This window comes from Rhinoderma darwinii, chromosome 1 (assembly GCF_050947455.1).
Source record: "Rhinoderma darwinii isolate aRhiDar2 chromosome 1, aRhiDar2.hap1, whole genome shotgun sequence".
NCBI classification, from domain to species: domain Eukaryota; kingdom Metazoa; phylum Chordata; class Amphibia; order Anura; family Rhinodermatidae; genus Rhinoderma; species Rhinoderma darwinii.
In genome coordinates, this window is record NC_134687.1 from 468,467,656 (window position 1) to 468,485,279 (window position 17,624).

Genomic DNA, 17,624 nt, shown 5'->3' on the forward strand with positions numbered 1-17,624 from the left:
AGGCTATGAAAACTTTTGAAGACTATTTTTTTTTTTTACAAAAATGTTTTATTATATTGTTTAGTGCAACTTTGTAATTTGTTTTTCTGAATAAACAGAAGCTGAATCTGTCAGGTCAGCGGGACCGACGGCTTTGGTGGCAGTGGATTCTTCGTGTCTCTAACTTAGATGTGATCGATAACAGGTGAATCCATGCAGGACCCGCTGTCACATAAGTAGTCAGCGCAAGATACAGATTCTATGTCTCCATGAAACTTAAAAGCTGTATCTCAAAAAATATATATTTTTTCTTTAAGAAAAACAAATTTCAAAGTTGCACCAAACACTATAATACATTGTTTTAGTAAAAAAAAAAGTCTTCGGCCAGGTTCCCACAGGTCATATCCGACTGTATAACATTTTTTTTCCGTAGTTGCCATTTTTGCGGCATAATCGCTGAGATTAAGCCGCTAAAATCGCAACACTTGGCTTTTTGTTGCGGGTTTTGCATCCCCATTGAATTCAACAGAGAAATCAACAAAAATGCAACATAAATTAACATGCTGCGGAATTAAATTCCGCACCGCAGGTCAATTTATTAATGTTTACGCTGCGCTTATTTTTCACATCGTGGGCATGAGATTTTCAAAATCTCATCCACTTTGCTGTTACTGTAAATGCTGTGGAATTTCCGCACACAATATTATCATAGAGTAGGATGAAATTACTGATTTTTAATTAAATATCAACAGAGGCCGCCTACAAATACCCATTTATGGAAACCAAAACGCCCATTCTCCAACAGCTCATTGTTTTAGCAAATCCAAAATAGTCATGTTAACAAGTTAATTTATCATTAGAAAACCTTTATGCTATAATGTTAGCATGGCTGAAAGTCCTTGAGCTGTTTTATGGAATCGATAAAATTGTCCATGTTTAGGCTACATGAGTATCTGGAATATCAGCGATTGTGGCTTCAATTATGGTCTTGACATGGGAAAAAACAAAGAGCTTTCTTTTGAACAAGTCAGGCTATTTGGTAGAACTTTTGGTAGGTACTTACCACTACATACCGAGAACACGCCCCAAGACCTGCTGTTTTGGAGGTGCCCTGACCCAGTTGACTAGTCATAACAATTTGGTCTCTGTCAAAGTCGCTCACGCTTGCGCTTGCCTGTTTTTCCTGCTTCCAGCACATCAGCTTCAAGAAACTCACTGGTCACTTGCGGCCTAATATATTTTACCCCTTGACTGGTGCCACTGTAGCAAGATAATCAATGTTATTTACTTCACTTGTCAAAGGATTTAAAGCGACCCTCCGATCTCAGGACAAAATTATAAATGTGATGGTGTATATGGAATAATATTACCTGGTGCTCTCCAGTTGTGCTTCTCTGCCGTGGATCTGCTGTTTTAGGGTCCCCTCTGTGTTGTTTCTAAATAGCCACAGTGATTATCAGACTAAGGGCTGATTCAGACAAACATGACGTTTTTGCACGTGCAAAATACGCTGCGTTTTGCGCTCGCAAAAGGCACTTGACAGCTCCGTGTGCCCTATTCATATGGATCATTATGACACTCCGTTTGGATGTTTGTAAACAGAAAAGCACGTGGTTACTGCTGTTGCGCGAATAACGCTTGTCCCACGGAAGTGCTTCCGTGGGGCATGCGTGATTTTCACGCACCCATTGACTTCAATGGGTGCGTGATGCGTGGAAAATGCAGAAATAGAGAACATGTCGCAAGTTTTACGCAGCGGACTAACGCTGCGCAAAACTCACGGACAGTCTGCACTGCCCCATAGACTTGCATAGGTCCGTGCGACCTGTGTGAAAAACATGCGGGCTGCACGGATGCAAATCACGTTTGTGTGAATCCGCCCTAAGTCGAAGACACTTCTTCGGTTCACGGATTGGACAGAACTGCTCATGTGAGCAGCTCTTGCCAATCCGAGAACAGTGGGAGTGTCTCAGACGCGCAGTCTAAAAAGTGTGCAGCCATTTTGAGACAGCACAGAGAGAACCCTAAAATGGCGGATTCGTGGCAGAGGGGCACAACTGGAGGGCACCAGGAAAAATTATAATTCCACATGCATCATCATATTTAAAATGTCCCAGGACCGGAGGGTCGCTTTAATGTTATTGCTGATGAGTGTATGTACAGTATATTGTGTATCCCATATAAAAAAAAATACCTTATTGATTATTTACTCCTGTGAAATAATTGTCCATATAATTTGTACAGGATGATTCTCTTAATATCTGCTGGCAACTGTTTGGCTTCTACAGCCCCTCTATTTGTGCACACCTTTATTAGTCTCTTCAGAGTTTATTGCTTTAAAGGCTTACCATTTCTAAATAGAAGCTCTAATTTGGCCTGTGGCTCCCTGGAGTATTTCAAACTTCCTTGTCCAGATTCCAGTAATACTGTCTGATCAGCTTAAGGACCTAATTAAACTGCTGTCATTTACAGTAGATGACCTATTTGAAAATGTGATGTACTTCTCAAGTACATTTCAGGTAAGTATATGAGATATCAGAACTCTGTAGTGTGAGTTGCGCTAATAGACAAGTATGAGATCAGTAGAAAAAAAACAATGTAATTAAATAATTTTTTGATTTATTTACAATTAAAGGTATTTATGAGTCGGTCAAAGGGGTCTAAAGTGCGTCAAATTCATCAAAATGGCGCATATGCCATGATACATGTGGTGCAATTTGCTAGGAATGCTAGACACATTTCTCTATGCTACCTCATGGATGAGATCTATACATATATACAGTGTGTGTATATATATATATATATATATATATATATGCAGACATGTATACCGCCAAGAAGTGGTGCATGTATTTTCTAAATTAGGCAGATTTTACGACTCCTCAAATTTTGCTTAGTAAATCCCTTCCTATAGTTTCAGAATGTACTTTCGAATGTTAGTCATTGAGGAATTATATTTGTCAAGTTATCCCTAAGAAACTTTACTTACCAGCTTTATTTTACCTTAAAATACCTACCGCAAACCAGATATTCAGTTGTGGTCTTCAGAATTCTTTAGAAGTCACTATTTTGGGGTATTTTTTTTTTACCTGCTGCTGTTCTTCCTCAGTGTTGGCTGCTTTTTAGCTTTTTTTCTAGGTAAAGTAGCCGATGTTGATTTCCTGCCTGATCAGACGCTGTGGCTTGTGGTCTCTCCTTCCTTCTTGCATTTTTGTATAAGCCCAACCTCATCAGAAAGGCTTGAAATGCCAGTTCATTTTTTTTTCTTGTTTCCGATTTCTTTAAATTGTTAAATTATTAGTTATACAATTTGAGATTGAGACCTGATAAATGTGTTTTGTACTTTAACATTTTATAATTTAAAGGGGTTATTTTACAAACGGTTGTACTTAAATAGAAAAAAAACAATAAGTACTCAATTATTCTTTCCCCCGCAGCTCCAGTGCTGGCCCTCCAGCAGTCCTGCTGGTGTTTATTTACATGCAGGCAGCATGTGACCACTGCAGCCAATCAGAGGGCTCAGCGGTGTCAAGTCATATTCCTGGCACCATGATGCTCATCGCTGAGCGTTCATGCCAGGAATACTCAAAGGCAAAAAGACCCAGGTAGCTGGTGGACACATATACTATAATCAAAAACACTGACTTGCCAAAGGCAAGAAAATGCCCATCATTTCCCAGATACCTTAACCCCTTAATGACGCAGTCTAGTTTGGGCCTTAAGGCTCAGAGCTCATTTTTCAAATCTGATATGTGTCACTTTATGTGGTAATAACTCTAAAATGACCTTATTAATGCAAGCGATTCTGAGAATGTTTTCTCGTGACATATTGAGCATTATGTTAGTGGTAAAATTTTGTCGATATATTCAGTGTTTATATGTGAAAAATAGCAAAATGTTGCCAAAATTTTGCAAAATGTGCATTTTTCTGAATTTAAATGTATTTGCTTGTAAGGCAGCTGGTTAAACCACACAAAATAGTTACTAATTAATATTTCCCATATGCCTACTTTGTTTGCATCGTTTTTTGAACATTCCTTTATTTTCCTAGGACGTTACAAGGCTCAGAACAAAGACAGCAATTTCTCATATTTTCAATAAAATTTCATTTTCAATCAAATTTTCTTTAGGTACAAGTTCAGTTCTGAATTGGCTTTGAGGGGCCTATATATTAGAAATCCCCATAAATCTCCCCATTTTAAAAACTATGCACCTCAAAGTATTCAAAACATCATTTAGAAAGTTTCTTAACCCTTTACGCATTTCACAGGAATTAAAGCAAAGTAGATGTGAAATGTACAAATTTCATTATTCTTACATTCTTAATCCATTTTTTACTGTAACACAGGAGGTTTTACCAGAGAAACACAACTAAATATGTATTGATCAGATTCTGCAGTTTTTAGAAATGCCCCACATGTGGCCCTGGACTAAAACTCAGGCTCAGAAGCAAAAGAGCACCTAGTGTATATTGGGGCCTCTTTTTTTATTAGAATATATTTTAGGCACCATGCCTGGTTTGAAAAGATCTTGTGGTGCCAAAATATTGGAAAAAAAACAAACAAAAATAACCCATTTTGGAAACTACACCTCTCAAAGAATTTATTTATAGGTATTGTGACCATTTTGACCCCAGAGTTTTTTCACAGAACTTATTTGAATTGGACTGTGAATTAAAAAAAATGAAATTTTTCCCAATAAAATGTGTTTTTTGCGGAAATTTTTTTGTTTTGTCCCAAGGAATAAAATACCGCATTTTGTTGCCAATTTCTTCTGAAATTTGTGGTGATAAACTGCCGTTTGGGTCCATGGGAGGGCTCAGAAGGGAAGGAGTACCATTTGGCATACTGGTGCTTTTCTGCTACATCATGTTTGCAAAAGCCTCTGAGGTACCAGTACAGTTGAATCCCCCAAGAAGTGACCCCATTTTAAAAACAAAACCCCTTAAGGCATTCATCTAGAGGTGTAGTGAGCGTTTTGACTTCAGTTAATGTGTAAAAGGTAATGCGAAGCAGATGGCGCCGAGTGAGATTTGCCATTTTCTATACGTATATGACATTTCAGTGTCCGATATATTGTGCCCAGCATGCGCCACCAGAGATATACACCCCATAAATTGTAATGTGGGTTCTCCTGGGTACGGCAATACCCTACATGTGGCTGTTATCTGCTGTCTCGGCACATGGCAGGGCTCAGAGGGGAAAGTTGAGGGGAATAAACTGGGCGGAGTGCATCAAGGTAAAGAAAACTGGGATGAATTAAAAATTAAGGGATGTATGATAAATTTTAAAAAACTCTTTTATATAGAGCCCTGGCTTTTTGGGACACATCGCATGAGTATATTGTGTCCTTCCTTATCCCCCTCTTTTGATTCTTTCCTTTTTTGCCAGTTTGGGGAACTTCTCCTGGAAAGTATTGCCCTGGTACAATGCGTGTGGCCTCACTTCCAGAAGTACTGGGTGCCCCCCCTTCCTGGGCAACAAAGATTAGGTTTTTGATAACCACCTCTTGAAATTCCAGGATAGTTCCCCTCCGGCCTGCACATGGATGGAGCACGTACGGATTGTACAATGCCATCTGTTTGATGTACACGGTCAGCTTCTTATACCACACCATCGATTTCCGCATGGCACTGTAGGGCTTCAGGACTTGATCTGGCATGTCCACCCCTCCCATGTACCTATTATAGTCCAGAATGCAATCTGGTTTGGGGGTCTCTGTACTGGTACCTCGTACAGATACATGGGTACTGGTGTGGTCATGTATTGTTGTCAATACAAGGACATCTCCCTTGTACTTGACATACAATATATTGCTGCTGGATTGTGCCCTGCTCTCACCCCTTCTGAGTGTTTGCCCAAGCAGAGTCTTAGGGAGGCCTTTTCAGATTTTTTTCTAGCAGTGCCGCATGCCAAGGTACTTCTGGAAGTGAGGCACTTGAAGAGTGGGACGCTGGTATAAAAATTATCCAGGTAGAGGTGTTAACCCTGGTCCAGCAGTGGGTGCACCAAATCCCACACTATTTTTGCATTAACTCCCAGTAAGGGGGGGCATTCTGGGGGCTGAATACTGGTGCCCTACCCTTCATATACCCTAAATTTGTAAGTATACCCTGATGCACTCTCGCACAGCTTATACATCTTCACGCCATACCTTGCCCTCTTACTCGGCAGGTTCTGGCGGAATTGAAGCCTCCCTATAAAATGTACCAGGGACTCATCAATAGAAATACACTTCTCAGGGGTGTATGCTTTGGCAAACCGGGCACTGAAATGGTCTAATAGGGGTCTCAGTTTATACAAACGGTCACTAATGGGGTCATCTCGGGGTGGGCACTGCTCATTATCAGCATAATGTAAGAAGTGAAGTATTGCCTCATAACGCATCCTGGACATGGCCATACGGTACATCGGGGTGTGGTATAAGATGTCCGTGCTCCAGTAGTCCCTAATGGATAGCTTTTTCAGAAGCCCCATGTTCAAGTGAAGTCCCCAGAACTTGCCCAATTCTGCTGCGTCTACAGGGGTCCAACTGTGGGATTGGGAATAAAATTATGTGGGGTTCTTAGTAATATACTGTTGGGCATATAAATTTGTCTGGGAGACCATAAACTCTATAAAGTCATCAGTGAAAAGGAACTTGAAAAAGTCCATCTCACTAAACCCTGCCGTATTAAATTGCCCATATACTCGGGATTTGGGGCTCATAATTGTCTGATGTAAGGGTCCATATGGGGTCACTTCGCTCAAGGGTTTCAACTGTGACAGAGTTACTTCTCTAGGGGGTTTAAACTGTGGTGGTGACCCTGGGATGTCTCCTTGGGGGTCCTTCCTCTTCATCACTAGATGAGGAGGTTGACAAATAAAAAAGAGTCTCACCATCCGATGAGTCTGTGTCAGAGGCAAGAAACACATAGGCCTCTTCGGAAGAAAATGACCTTTGGGACACGTTTATTATTTATGTGTGACACATGTAAATTGTGTGCTTAGACATGTTTATTGTGTATACAGCGAAAAAATAAAATAAAAATAACCGAAAACTTGAAAAGAACAAAATAAAAATATAATTCTCTAACTAAAAGCAATAAGATGCTATCCAAAACATTATTTTTGTTTTTTTTTATAGAATGAGTGGACTTTCCTACACTAAAACTAACTAGGGCGAGGGTACCGAACACTAAACCTAACTAGATTTGTTTTTTAACTTCCCTGACACTAAACCTAACTAGGCAACGATTCCCTGACACTAAACCTAACTAGATTATTCTGAGTTCCCTGACACTAACCCTAACTATGGTGACGGGTGCCTGACACGAAACCTAACTAGATTATTCTGAGCTTCCCTGACACTAAACCTAACTAGATTATTCCGAGCTTCCCTGACACTAAGCCTAACTACAGTGACGGGTGCCTGACACTAAACCTAACTAGATTATTCTGAGCTTCCCTGACACTAAACCTAACTGCAGTGATGGATCCCTAACGCTAAAACGAACTACGGTGACGGATTACTGACGCTAAGTCTAACTACGCTTTTTTACGTTTCCCTGACACTAACTAACCGTAATACTAAACTAGCTAGATGATAACTTTCTAAACTAACATTTTTTTATTTTAATACATTTTTATGTTTTTGTTGTTTTTCGTATTTTATAAAGAAAAAAAATATATATAATAATCAACAGAGACCAAGAAATGTGGCCCTGAAGACTAAGAAGTGGTCAGTGATAGGAGATCACTGACCAAAAACGTGGGTGACAAGGGGAACACAAGGAGGAGGAAGGCAGGAGTGGGAAGTGGATGGAGGAGATGGGAAGCACAAAAAAGTAACTTTTTTCAAGTATTTTTTCAAGTTTTTACAGCACAATTCTCCTGACACAACCACTCTGAACTACTCTCTTATGCAAAACAGAGAAGTTCAGGGCGGGCACTGGAGGATGTGAGGTCTGGGGCAGGAAATTATGTATGCGATCGTCGCTGTTTGCTAGTAGTCAATGACTAACCAATAGCAGTGATCGCCGGGGCGGGACCACCGCAATTGGTCCCGGGGTATTGAGCTGTGATAGCCTGTGGTTGGAAACAGCAGGTATCACAGCTCAAACATGCGCCAAGATTAAATGTGTTTATTCATTTGAATTGGGCTGAGCTGCAATACCAGATAGACCTAGTCGGCAAAAGTGGCGCTGCTTATGACTTTTTTTCTAATCTCAGACAACCTCCTAAATTTAGTGTTTACAATTTTTTAACTGAACAAACTGGTGTTTTTTTTAATTTATGAAATTATTCTTGTTCCACATTGCAGTAAATGTGACATTTACACTGACATTTTTAGATGAGAATAAGTACCAAAATAGTTTTGTTATTTATTGCTGCAGCATTACGAGATTCATTATAATGCAATTGTGTTTGTATATTGATTTTCTCCCTATGTTTATATAACACCAACATACACAGATCAGCCATTACATTACATGCACTGTGATACACAGATACAAAACACACAGTATATCACAGCTTACTGTGTTTGGAGCTGCTTAGCCACAGACTGGTCAGAGCGCCCATGATGACCCCAGTCCACCGCCGAAATTTCCTAAAAGGGGAACGTGAACATCAGGACTTAACCATGGTGTAATGGAAGAAGATGGCCTGGTCTGATAAACTACATTTTCTTTTACATCATGTGGATGGCTGGAATGCGTGTGCATCGCTTACCTGGGAAAACATGGCACACAGGACTTACTATGGGAAGAATGCAAACTGGTAGAGGCAGCTTGATGCTCTGGCCAATGTTATGTTGTGTTCGGGAAACCCTGGGTCCTTGCATTCATGTGGATGTTACTTTGACACATACCACCTATCTAAACTTTGTTGTAGACCAAGTAGACCCCTTCATGGCAATGTTATTTCCTAATGGCAGTGGCCTCTTCAGCAGGATAATCACCTGGCGACACTGCAAAAATTGTTCAGTAATGGTTTGAGGAACATGACAAAGAGGTCAAGGTGCTGATTTAGCCTCAAAATTCCTCAAATCTCAATACGATAGAGCATCTGCGGGATGCTCTGGAAAAACAAGTCTGATGCATGGAAGCCAAACCTCACAACTCACAGTACGTAAGGATCTGCTGCTATTGTCCTGGTGTCGAATACCATAGGACACCTTCAGAGGTCTTGTGGAGTCCATGCCTTGACAGGTCTGAGGTGTTTTGGTGGCACGTGAGACTGGAACCAATTTAATATGTTGAAATACAATCTTATTCAAATAAATTACCTTTCAACTAAATAAAATCTATGACACATGAAAATGTACAAAACACTACAGTTTACTCCCTGACCTGATCTGTTGAGTCCAAATATGTCTTCTACCAGGTAGTCGACTTTTATGTTTAATTTGGGAATTTGAACAATGTTTTTAGCTTTGTTATTAGCGCCTATCCCCATGTGCTATTCCGTTAAAACAGAACAAGATGATGATCAAAGGTAAAATTGGGTTGTTCGGAATGAGGCACAGTGCAGTGCTTTAAAGTTCTCAGGTGGTTTCTCAATCATAACCCAAGAGATTGATCAAACACTGAAGCCTTACAACTACTGTATGTGCAGAGGTGAATATATATATATATATATATATGAAAATAAAGGGAAGGGCAGTATGCATGAAACAAGAAGATATATTCTAAGGTTTAGTGTAGCTTTCCTGAAGATAACCCTTTGCATACATCAAAGTCTTTCTTCAGCAGCAAGAACAGGTTCTATTTTGAAAGCTCTGTTGATCCATAGAGACATCCTGTAGGCCATCTGTGGAGAGTATCATTTGCTTTGTGTCATTTATCATTTTAATATATCTGAAGATTTTTTTTTTTTACTTAACAATGACAGACGTTTAGATAGCATTGGAAAAAAACGTCCTTTTTGAATCTTTTTAATGCATCCTAAAGAACTGTGGAGTAAAAAAGTCTCTCAAGATTGCTGTCAAAAGTCAGGTTTTCTATTCCTCACAAAACAGTGCGCTACTTTGGTTGTTTGAGAAAAGGATTGCTTCTTTTAATAGAACAAAGTGTGCTCTATGATCCAGGGGTTCTGAATGATTGCACGTTTGGCACTTTTACAAAGGCGGAGCAGTAGGGGGAGACATTTCAAGCATTCTTTCTTTGGGTTGCTACTTTGAACTTAAGTTCTAGACGAGCATGTGGACACTTTGTATTCTTCCTGGAGATATTTGTTTCCTCCATATATCTAAAGATAAAGTAAATTCACAGTGTGCAAATGCTGTGCTTTACATATCAAAGTAATAATGCACGAATACAACTGTATGCTTCCTTTTGGATAAGTTTATTGTTCCAGTAGATGTTTTCTATTACATTGAGTTCCATAAGGACAACCAGCATTGAAATAATTGATCATATTTATTTTTACTCTGTAATAGAAAACGGCAGGAGTCCTTATGTAGCACTTCATGCTTTCCCTTGAAATGCTGTATAACCGAGCTCATCGAGTAGAAATTATTTCTATATGACAAACCTTGCATTGCACTTGTAGCACAGAATATATAATATACAGCATACGTTATCCCAATTGTTCTTATTCATTATTTTTATCTAAAAAGTATAGTACCTGTTTCTTCACCACCAAGTGTAATGATTGTTATTTTATGGAATGATTTGACTCCACCATAACTTCAGTTATGTTTCAATAAAGGGGACCTGTCAGTTCCCCTGATATGTTTGAGCAAATAATTTTTAACAATTCAGAAGGATGTCCAGCACTTATTTAGATGAATAAAACCATAATCCTTTATTAGTCCAGATTAAAATCCATAATGCAAAACAACATGTATTAAGGCAGGTAGTAGGCTTACACTATTCTTTAGTCATGGCTATGATTTAGGTATGCTGTGACTAAAGGGAAGTGTATCGCGAGACACGTCAGCGAACCCTGCTACCTGCATTTAAACATGTTTTGCATTATGGATTTTAATCTGGACCAATAAAGGATTATGGTCTCATTCCTATAAATAAGTGCTGGATATCCTCCTTTTGATCATTGCTGAGCCTCATGGTGTCCTAGCTGTCATTTATGCACCATTACCTACACCTGGATCAGCTGATTATTGTATATATGTTATGAATCTTTTCTTAGAACTCTTTATTTGTGAAATTCCTCTATTATTCCTCCTGGAAATGCAATGTGTAGAGACATATCTCTTTTGCAAAGGGGAGGGTAACATCCAGTTGTGATGAATTGCAGAATTCTAAGAAAGAATGATCCAGAATTGGTACTTTGTGGGGGATACAAGTATTTACTAAAACAGACCTGTCATAAGAGCTAACATGTTCTATTTAAATGTTATGGGGTAGATCAGTGACTACAATAAAATATTTTTTCCTGTTCCTGAGTTATTTCAGATTAAATGGATTTTTAGTCATTGATTCGAATAACAGGTATAACCTCATCTATAAATGACAGTATAATTTATATGTAAAGTACAAAATTGATTACATGCTAATATAAAGTTTTTTTCTTGGGTGAGAGAGTTGATATGTTTTTAAACCAGGTTTGGGATCCCAGCTGTATGAGGCTCACAGAAACATAACTCTAACATCCTATAATTTGGACACCATTGTGACTGTCAGCTGAATATATATGTGTATTCTGTATGCTAGGCCTTCTTCTCAGACTCAAATAGGGTCATGCAATAAGAACAATTATGCTCCTAGCAGAAAGAATCATATCTTCTACATGGCTGTAATATTAGCCCTTTGTAGGTACACCAGTTTCTGCTTATAATAGAACAGTTGCCACTGGGTACAATTGACGTTAATCCATAAAGGCAGTTGTAGAGAAACTTACTGTAGATGCCACATTGCTTGGTATGGAGGGCAACAAACACAAAAGGCTTGACAAGTTCCCGCGTAAGTTCTGAGTACAATTGTGTTCCTTGCAGCTACAAATGTCAGACGTGTCCGATGCATCTGAGCTGAGGTGAAGGTGATACTGTCACCTTTTCTGTTCTTCGCAGCCTCCAGTCCAGAAGCTTACAACGAGCTGTGCATTGCCAGATTGTGCGCTACTTCTTAATGGCACAATGTTATTGCTCGTATGTTTTAAAAAACAAACGTGGATCTTCAAATAATTACGCATAAAGAAAACAAATGTCGGCAACAAACTGTGCACTGTTTATAAATAAAACCAGGCAACTTTTACAATTGCACTAAAATTTATAATGCCATTTGGCACATTACACATATTCTATGCCAATGCCGCTCAGCTCTAAAAGCTCCGAGTGCTTTTTTTTTTTAAACACACAGTAAGCGTGATCTCTTCAATATTAAAGTGAAACAGATGCTAAAAAATGCATTTTTGAGTGAGTACTCTGAGCTGCATCTGCTTGGTAAATATGACTGCTATTTACTAGGCGAAGCACTCATTACTTTTCTTTTTTACTGTTTGTCTAAAGAGATTCTTCCTGCAAAGTGCGTAGTTTACATGCAAAAGCTTTAACCCCTTAAGGAAGTCGCTCATTTTGGCCTTGAGGACAGGCATATTTTTTCAATTTAATTCTCACTGATGTTGCTGTGTGTGTTGTATATTTCTTCTTGTATTTCGTCTGTATTTTTGAAGCACGTAACATTCAGCTGTTAATTTACGGATGTAGCCATCTTTATCTTGATTCTGATAGCTTGCTGCAGCGTGATATCACACAAAAAAAGCCACTGAAAAGTCATTGAAATAGTCAAGATAAGAAATCTAGCCATTGTTTATTTAATGCGTTAAAAGTCAAGGTAAAGACGGCTACATCTGTATATACATTTTTTTAATTGGAATGTGCTAAAATTCTATTCTGCCATAGTATTTTTGGGTGTTTTTTTTAACTGTATTTATTCCTTAAACCATGTTTTAAACTTATCGTACATGTTAATTACAAGGATATATAAATATACATAATTATTTTTTATAATTTTAATTTAATAAAACTGCTTTTTTTAAAAAAAATAGTTTTGGTTAATCTTTTTTATTTTGTGCGTATTTATCTTGGGATTACAAAGGTTAAACGGCCAGGATCAGACTTTCCTCCGATCCCAGTGGTTGCCGTGGGGTGGCGACTGTCAATCACAGCCGTCCCCTGAGGGAAGCTGACATTCATGTCGCATCACTAATTGTTCTGTGTCTCATTAGATGTTCTTCTGGTCTAAAGCGGCACAAAGGATCGTTATGTGCCCCCATTATCGTGGGCCTATGTAATGCAGTGATGATAGCTTAGACATTTTGTGTGGAATATCAATGGTAGGATAATAATTTTCAATGCAGACAACTTCAAAAACCTGCAGTAAATGTGAAATATAATGTAAAATACATGATGGAAATTAAATGCTCCTAAAATGTCTGCTAATAAGGCAAATACAAATAGAAAGACAACTCCATACATGTAAAATTAAAGAGGATCTGTCATTAGGGTTATACTGGCAGCATAAAATCGTGACAGACACCCTGATTATAGTAGTTTGTCTCTTATTTTATTGCAGTCGTTTTCCTAAAATCACTGTTTATAAGCTGAAACGTGAGGCGAGCCAGGAGTCCGCTCAATGATGTGCGCATGCTCAGGAGTCCTCAATATTCATGAGCTGCCGGTTTTCTTCGCCCACCTTGCGGCTGATTGACAGCTTTCTCCCTCAGCACAGTATAGGGAGAAAGCTGTCAAGTAGGTGACACACCGCTATAATAAGGGTTCACTACTTTTATGCTGCCCTCAGATGAGGCTGCATAAACCGGGTGACAGATTCCCTTTAATCAATGTGAATGTCTTAGGCATGGTCACATTTCTGTTAAAATTGTTTTAAATAGTGTTCAAATTGTAATATGTAAGGTTTTAATGTAATAAATTCATCCTTTATGACAAGGTCTTAAATATAAATACTCTCTTTGCATCTGCACATATAATTATGGTTTCACCATATGTTTGTTAGATCTGTTGATCTCTTAATATTACCCTTTGCTGGCCTACATTTACTTAACATCAATGCAAAACTTTAGAACCAGAAAGCTCAGCTTAAAACGTGTCATCTCATGAAGACAACCACGTTTTAAAAAGAAGCCAGCTGAATGCCATTTTTCCAGCGCCTATAACCCTCGGAAGCTGCTTCTAGGCATATACTTCCCCTGTAGGGGAAATGTAGCATTCAAATGAATGGCCATCCATGCAATGCCAGGATGCACGAGGCCCAACAGATCAGTTGTCCATTCTGGGGCATATGCGGGTCCTGAGCAGGAAGTCCCCGCTATGATATCCATAAGCCATAATACAGCACATATACAGGTGTTGTCCTCGTGAGACAACCCCTTGTTATTTTCAGAATGTATAGAAAGAACTTTAGTTCAGAAAACACATCTCTTTCATACATTATTGCTTATACTAAGAAATCGTGAACTGAAAAATCTGTATATATTTGTGATCTAGTCTTGCCCTGGGTACTAAAAATTAAAATCCTGCAAACAATAAGTTGTACCTGGCACCATAAAACTTATGCCAAGAACTTATTTTTCTGTTCTTTATAAACTCAAATGAGTTTCTTGGCAGTATAACAAGTTAGTCTATTAGATTACCAATATAAATACTGCTTAAGTTTTGCCACTAGTTCATACTGCAGAATACTCACAGCCATATTTAAACAATAGTTATCGCCATATCCAGCAGACACATGACATAATCACTTGACCATACCGTTTATGGGCTCAGCCTCTGTATGTGTGTTGGTGCATAAAAGCCTCCAAAGCACTTCCAGGCACGCATGCAGGGGCCAGGGATAATGTGCTCACATAATTGTATCACGTATCCGCTGGATCTGATATCATGTAGTTACGTTTTACCTTTTGCTGTTTTGCAATGTGGAGCAAGGACCATTATGTTGGTAAGTGGTATCACTTAATAAGACCTACTATTAGGCCACGTTCGGACGTGGCGGAATTGCTGTTGAATTCCGCTGAGGACAGTCCGCAGTGGAATTCTGCAGCAGCCGTTTTTTACATTTGTTTCTATACATTTTTAGAAAACTTAGTTCAGACGTTGCGGTAAATAACTGTGCGGAAATCAGGCTGCGGTGCAGAATTTTCCCTCCACAGCGTGCTCCTTACATTGCAGAGAAGAAGCGGAATTTCACTGCAGAGTTCAGCCTTTGCAATGCAAAAACCGAAATCTGTGGAAAGTCCGCTGTGATGTCTGCAACGTCTGAATTACCTGTCAAATATGCAAATGTTGCTGCAGATTTGTTGCATAATTGCCCCAAATCTGCACCAACATTTGCAGCAGAAAAATTCTGCCACATCTGAACATGCCTTAGACAAACCTTTAATACTACAGGAAAATCCATTTAGTCTTATAGTGTACTTCTACATTCAAGCAATGTTCAAACATAGGCATGAGAGGTAGGAGAACTATAAGGGACAGATTTGGATTTTCGTTTGTCAGATTTTCAACTAGATCAATAGTGCAGCTTACTCCAAACATGCAAAGAGTTAAAAATGTTCTCCTTCAATCTGATATTATCCGTGCCTGTTGTTTCCATAGCCAACAGTGTAGTTAATGTGAATAAAGCCTAGAGTTGTCTTATCAAAGGAGCCCCCCTTCTCCCAGATCTTGGATCTGCGCACTAGAATAAGAGTGTGGAGAAATATACCAACTATAGTCTATAAGTTAGAGTGAATGAGCGGTCTGCACTCTATGGGGCTCTATTTTGTAGCAGCTATAGATATATGATCTTATTTGAAACACACTATATCATAAAACCTTCACCCATATTTTACTTTGGTTTTTGCTGTTCTATTGTTTTTTTTTATCTGCATCAGTACTGACCATAGAACTTGTCACGTTTTTTTTAAAGTTTGTAAGAGTTTGCTTGATGCCCTGCAGTCAGGAATGGAATATTTGTAGAATCTGATCAAAGACATTTTTACTCAAACTACGCAAGATCTTCTGAAGCCCGGCTGATATAAAATGTCATAAGCTGTAAATCATTTTATTGATAAGTAATTGATAATTCTTGACTATTAAGGAATAAGATAAAAGTGAAAATATGGCTTTGTATTTCAGGAAACTGAGATTCTCAACACGGCTATTCTCACTGGGAAAACAGTAGCAGTTCCTGTTAAGACTGTTGCTATAGACAGTAGTGGCTCGGTGACTGATCTCTCTGAAGTTGTGGATTGCAGATCATCAGATGAAGATGTTCTTAAGGTAGATTCATAATTTATGTACCTAATAGATATTACCTGCAATATTTCAATAGCTTTAATGGTTTATATGTTCTATTGTTAGGGATCTGCCAGGTACTACGTCTAGGTATACTCCTGGGATTAATCAATTCACACCTGAGGCCAGACCTGTTCGACTGACACCATCCAACCAGGGTGGCAGGCTCAGGAGTGGGAGAGCCTATCGCGGCCTGGTCAGTCGGAGTTAGCTCCGCCCCCTGTCCTTTATTACCTGCAGTGTTCTCCTCTTCAGTGCTTGTAATTCTTCTGGATTCCTGGCCCCACTGCTGCTTGCTCCAGCCTGCTTCTGCCGTGCTTCTGCCTTGCTGCAGTTCCGCTTAACCTGCTTTGCTTTGCCTCTGGCTTGCTTCCTCCTCCGTGCTCACTTTGGTATACTCCACTTCATCCTGGTCCGGACTACTCATTCACCGATCCGTTTCCTCGCGGCGTTCCATGGGCTACTGCCCCTTCCCTTGCGTGTTCCCTGTTTGTTCTCCCGTGCACTTAGACAGCGTAGGGACCGCCGCCCAGTTGTACCCCGTCGCCTAGGGCGGGTCGTTGCAAGTAGGCAGGGACAGGGCGGTGGGTAGATTAGGGCTCACTTTCCCTTCACCTCCTTCCTGCCATTACATAATTACAAGCCCATACCTAGTCTACCATTTCTCCTACGCTGACGCTATCATGGACCCCCTTGAGACCCTGACCCAGCAGATGCAGGGCCTCTCCCTACAGGTCCAGGCCCTGGCCCAGAGGGTCAACCAGGGTGACGCTGCCTTAGTAGTTCCCCTCAGCTCACCTCTAGAACCCGACCTCAAGTTACCTGACCGGTTCTCAGGGGACCGTAAGACGTTTCTCTCCTTCCGGGAGAGTTGCAGACTGTATTTCCGCCTAAAACCCCACTCCTCAGGTTCCGAGAACCAGCGGGTGGGTATCATCATATCCCGACTCCAGGAAGGGCCCCAAGAGTGGGCCTTCTCCTTGGCTCCTGACGCCCCTGAACTTTCCTCTGTTGATCGTTTTTTCTCTGCCCTCGGACTCATTTACGACGAGACTGACAGGACTGCTTTAGCCGAGAGTCAGCTGATGACCTTACGTCAGGGTAGGAGACCGGTTGAGGAATACTGTTCTGATTTTAGAAAGTGGTGCGTAGCTTCTCTGTGGAACGATCCGGCCCTAAGGTGCCAGTTTAGGTTAGGATTATCTGACGCCCTGAAGGATCTGCTGGTTAGCTACCCCTCTTCTGACTCCCTTGACCAGGTTATGGCCCTAGCAGTACGACTTGACCGACGTCTCAGGGAACGTCAGCTTGAACGCTTCAATGTGCTCCCCTCTGACTTTTCTGCGATCCCCCCCCCCCGAGGTCCCATCTCCTCGCCCCTCCACGGAGGACTCGGAGGTACCTATGCA

General features: G+C 40.0%; 1 protein-coding gene across 1 annotated transcript in view; it reads left to right on the forward strand.

The window, feature by feature from the left end:
- LOC142657885 (transmembrane protein 132D-like) overlaps nucleotides 1-17,624 on the forward strand; it is an 863,822-nt gene that overhangs the window by 687,513 nt on the left and 158,685 nt on the right. Inside the window, exon 5 of the mRNA XM_075833390.1 lies at nucleotides 16,057-16,200. Coding sequence (XP_075689505.1) covers nucleotides 16,057-16,200 — 144 coding nt within the window. The remainder of the gene's footprint in view (nucleotides 1-16,056; nucleotides 16,201-17,624) is intronic.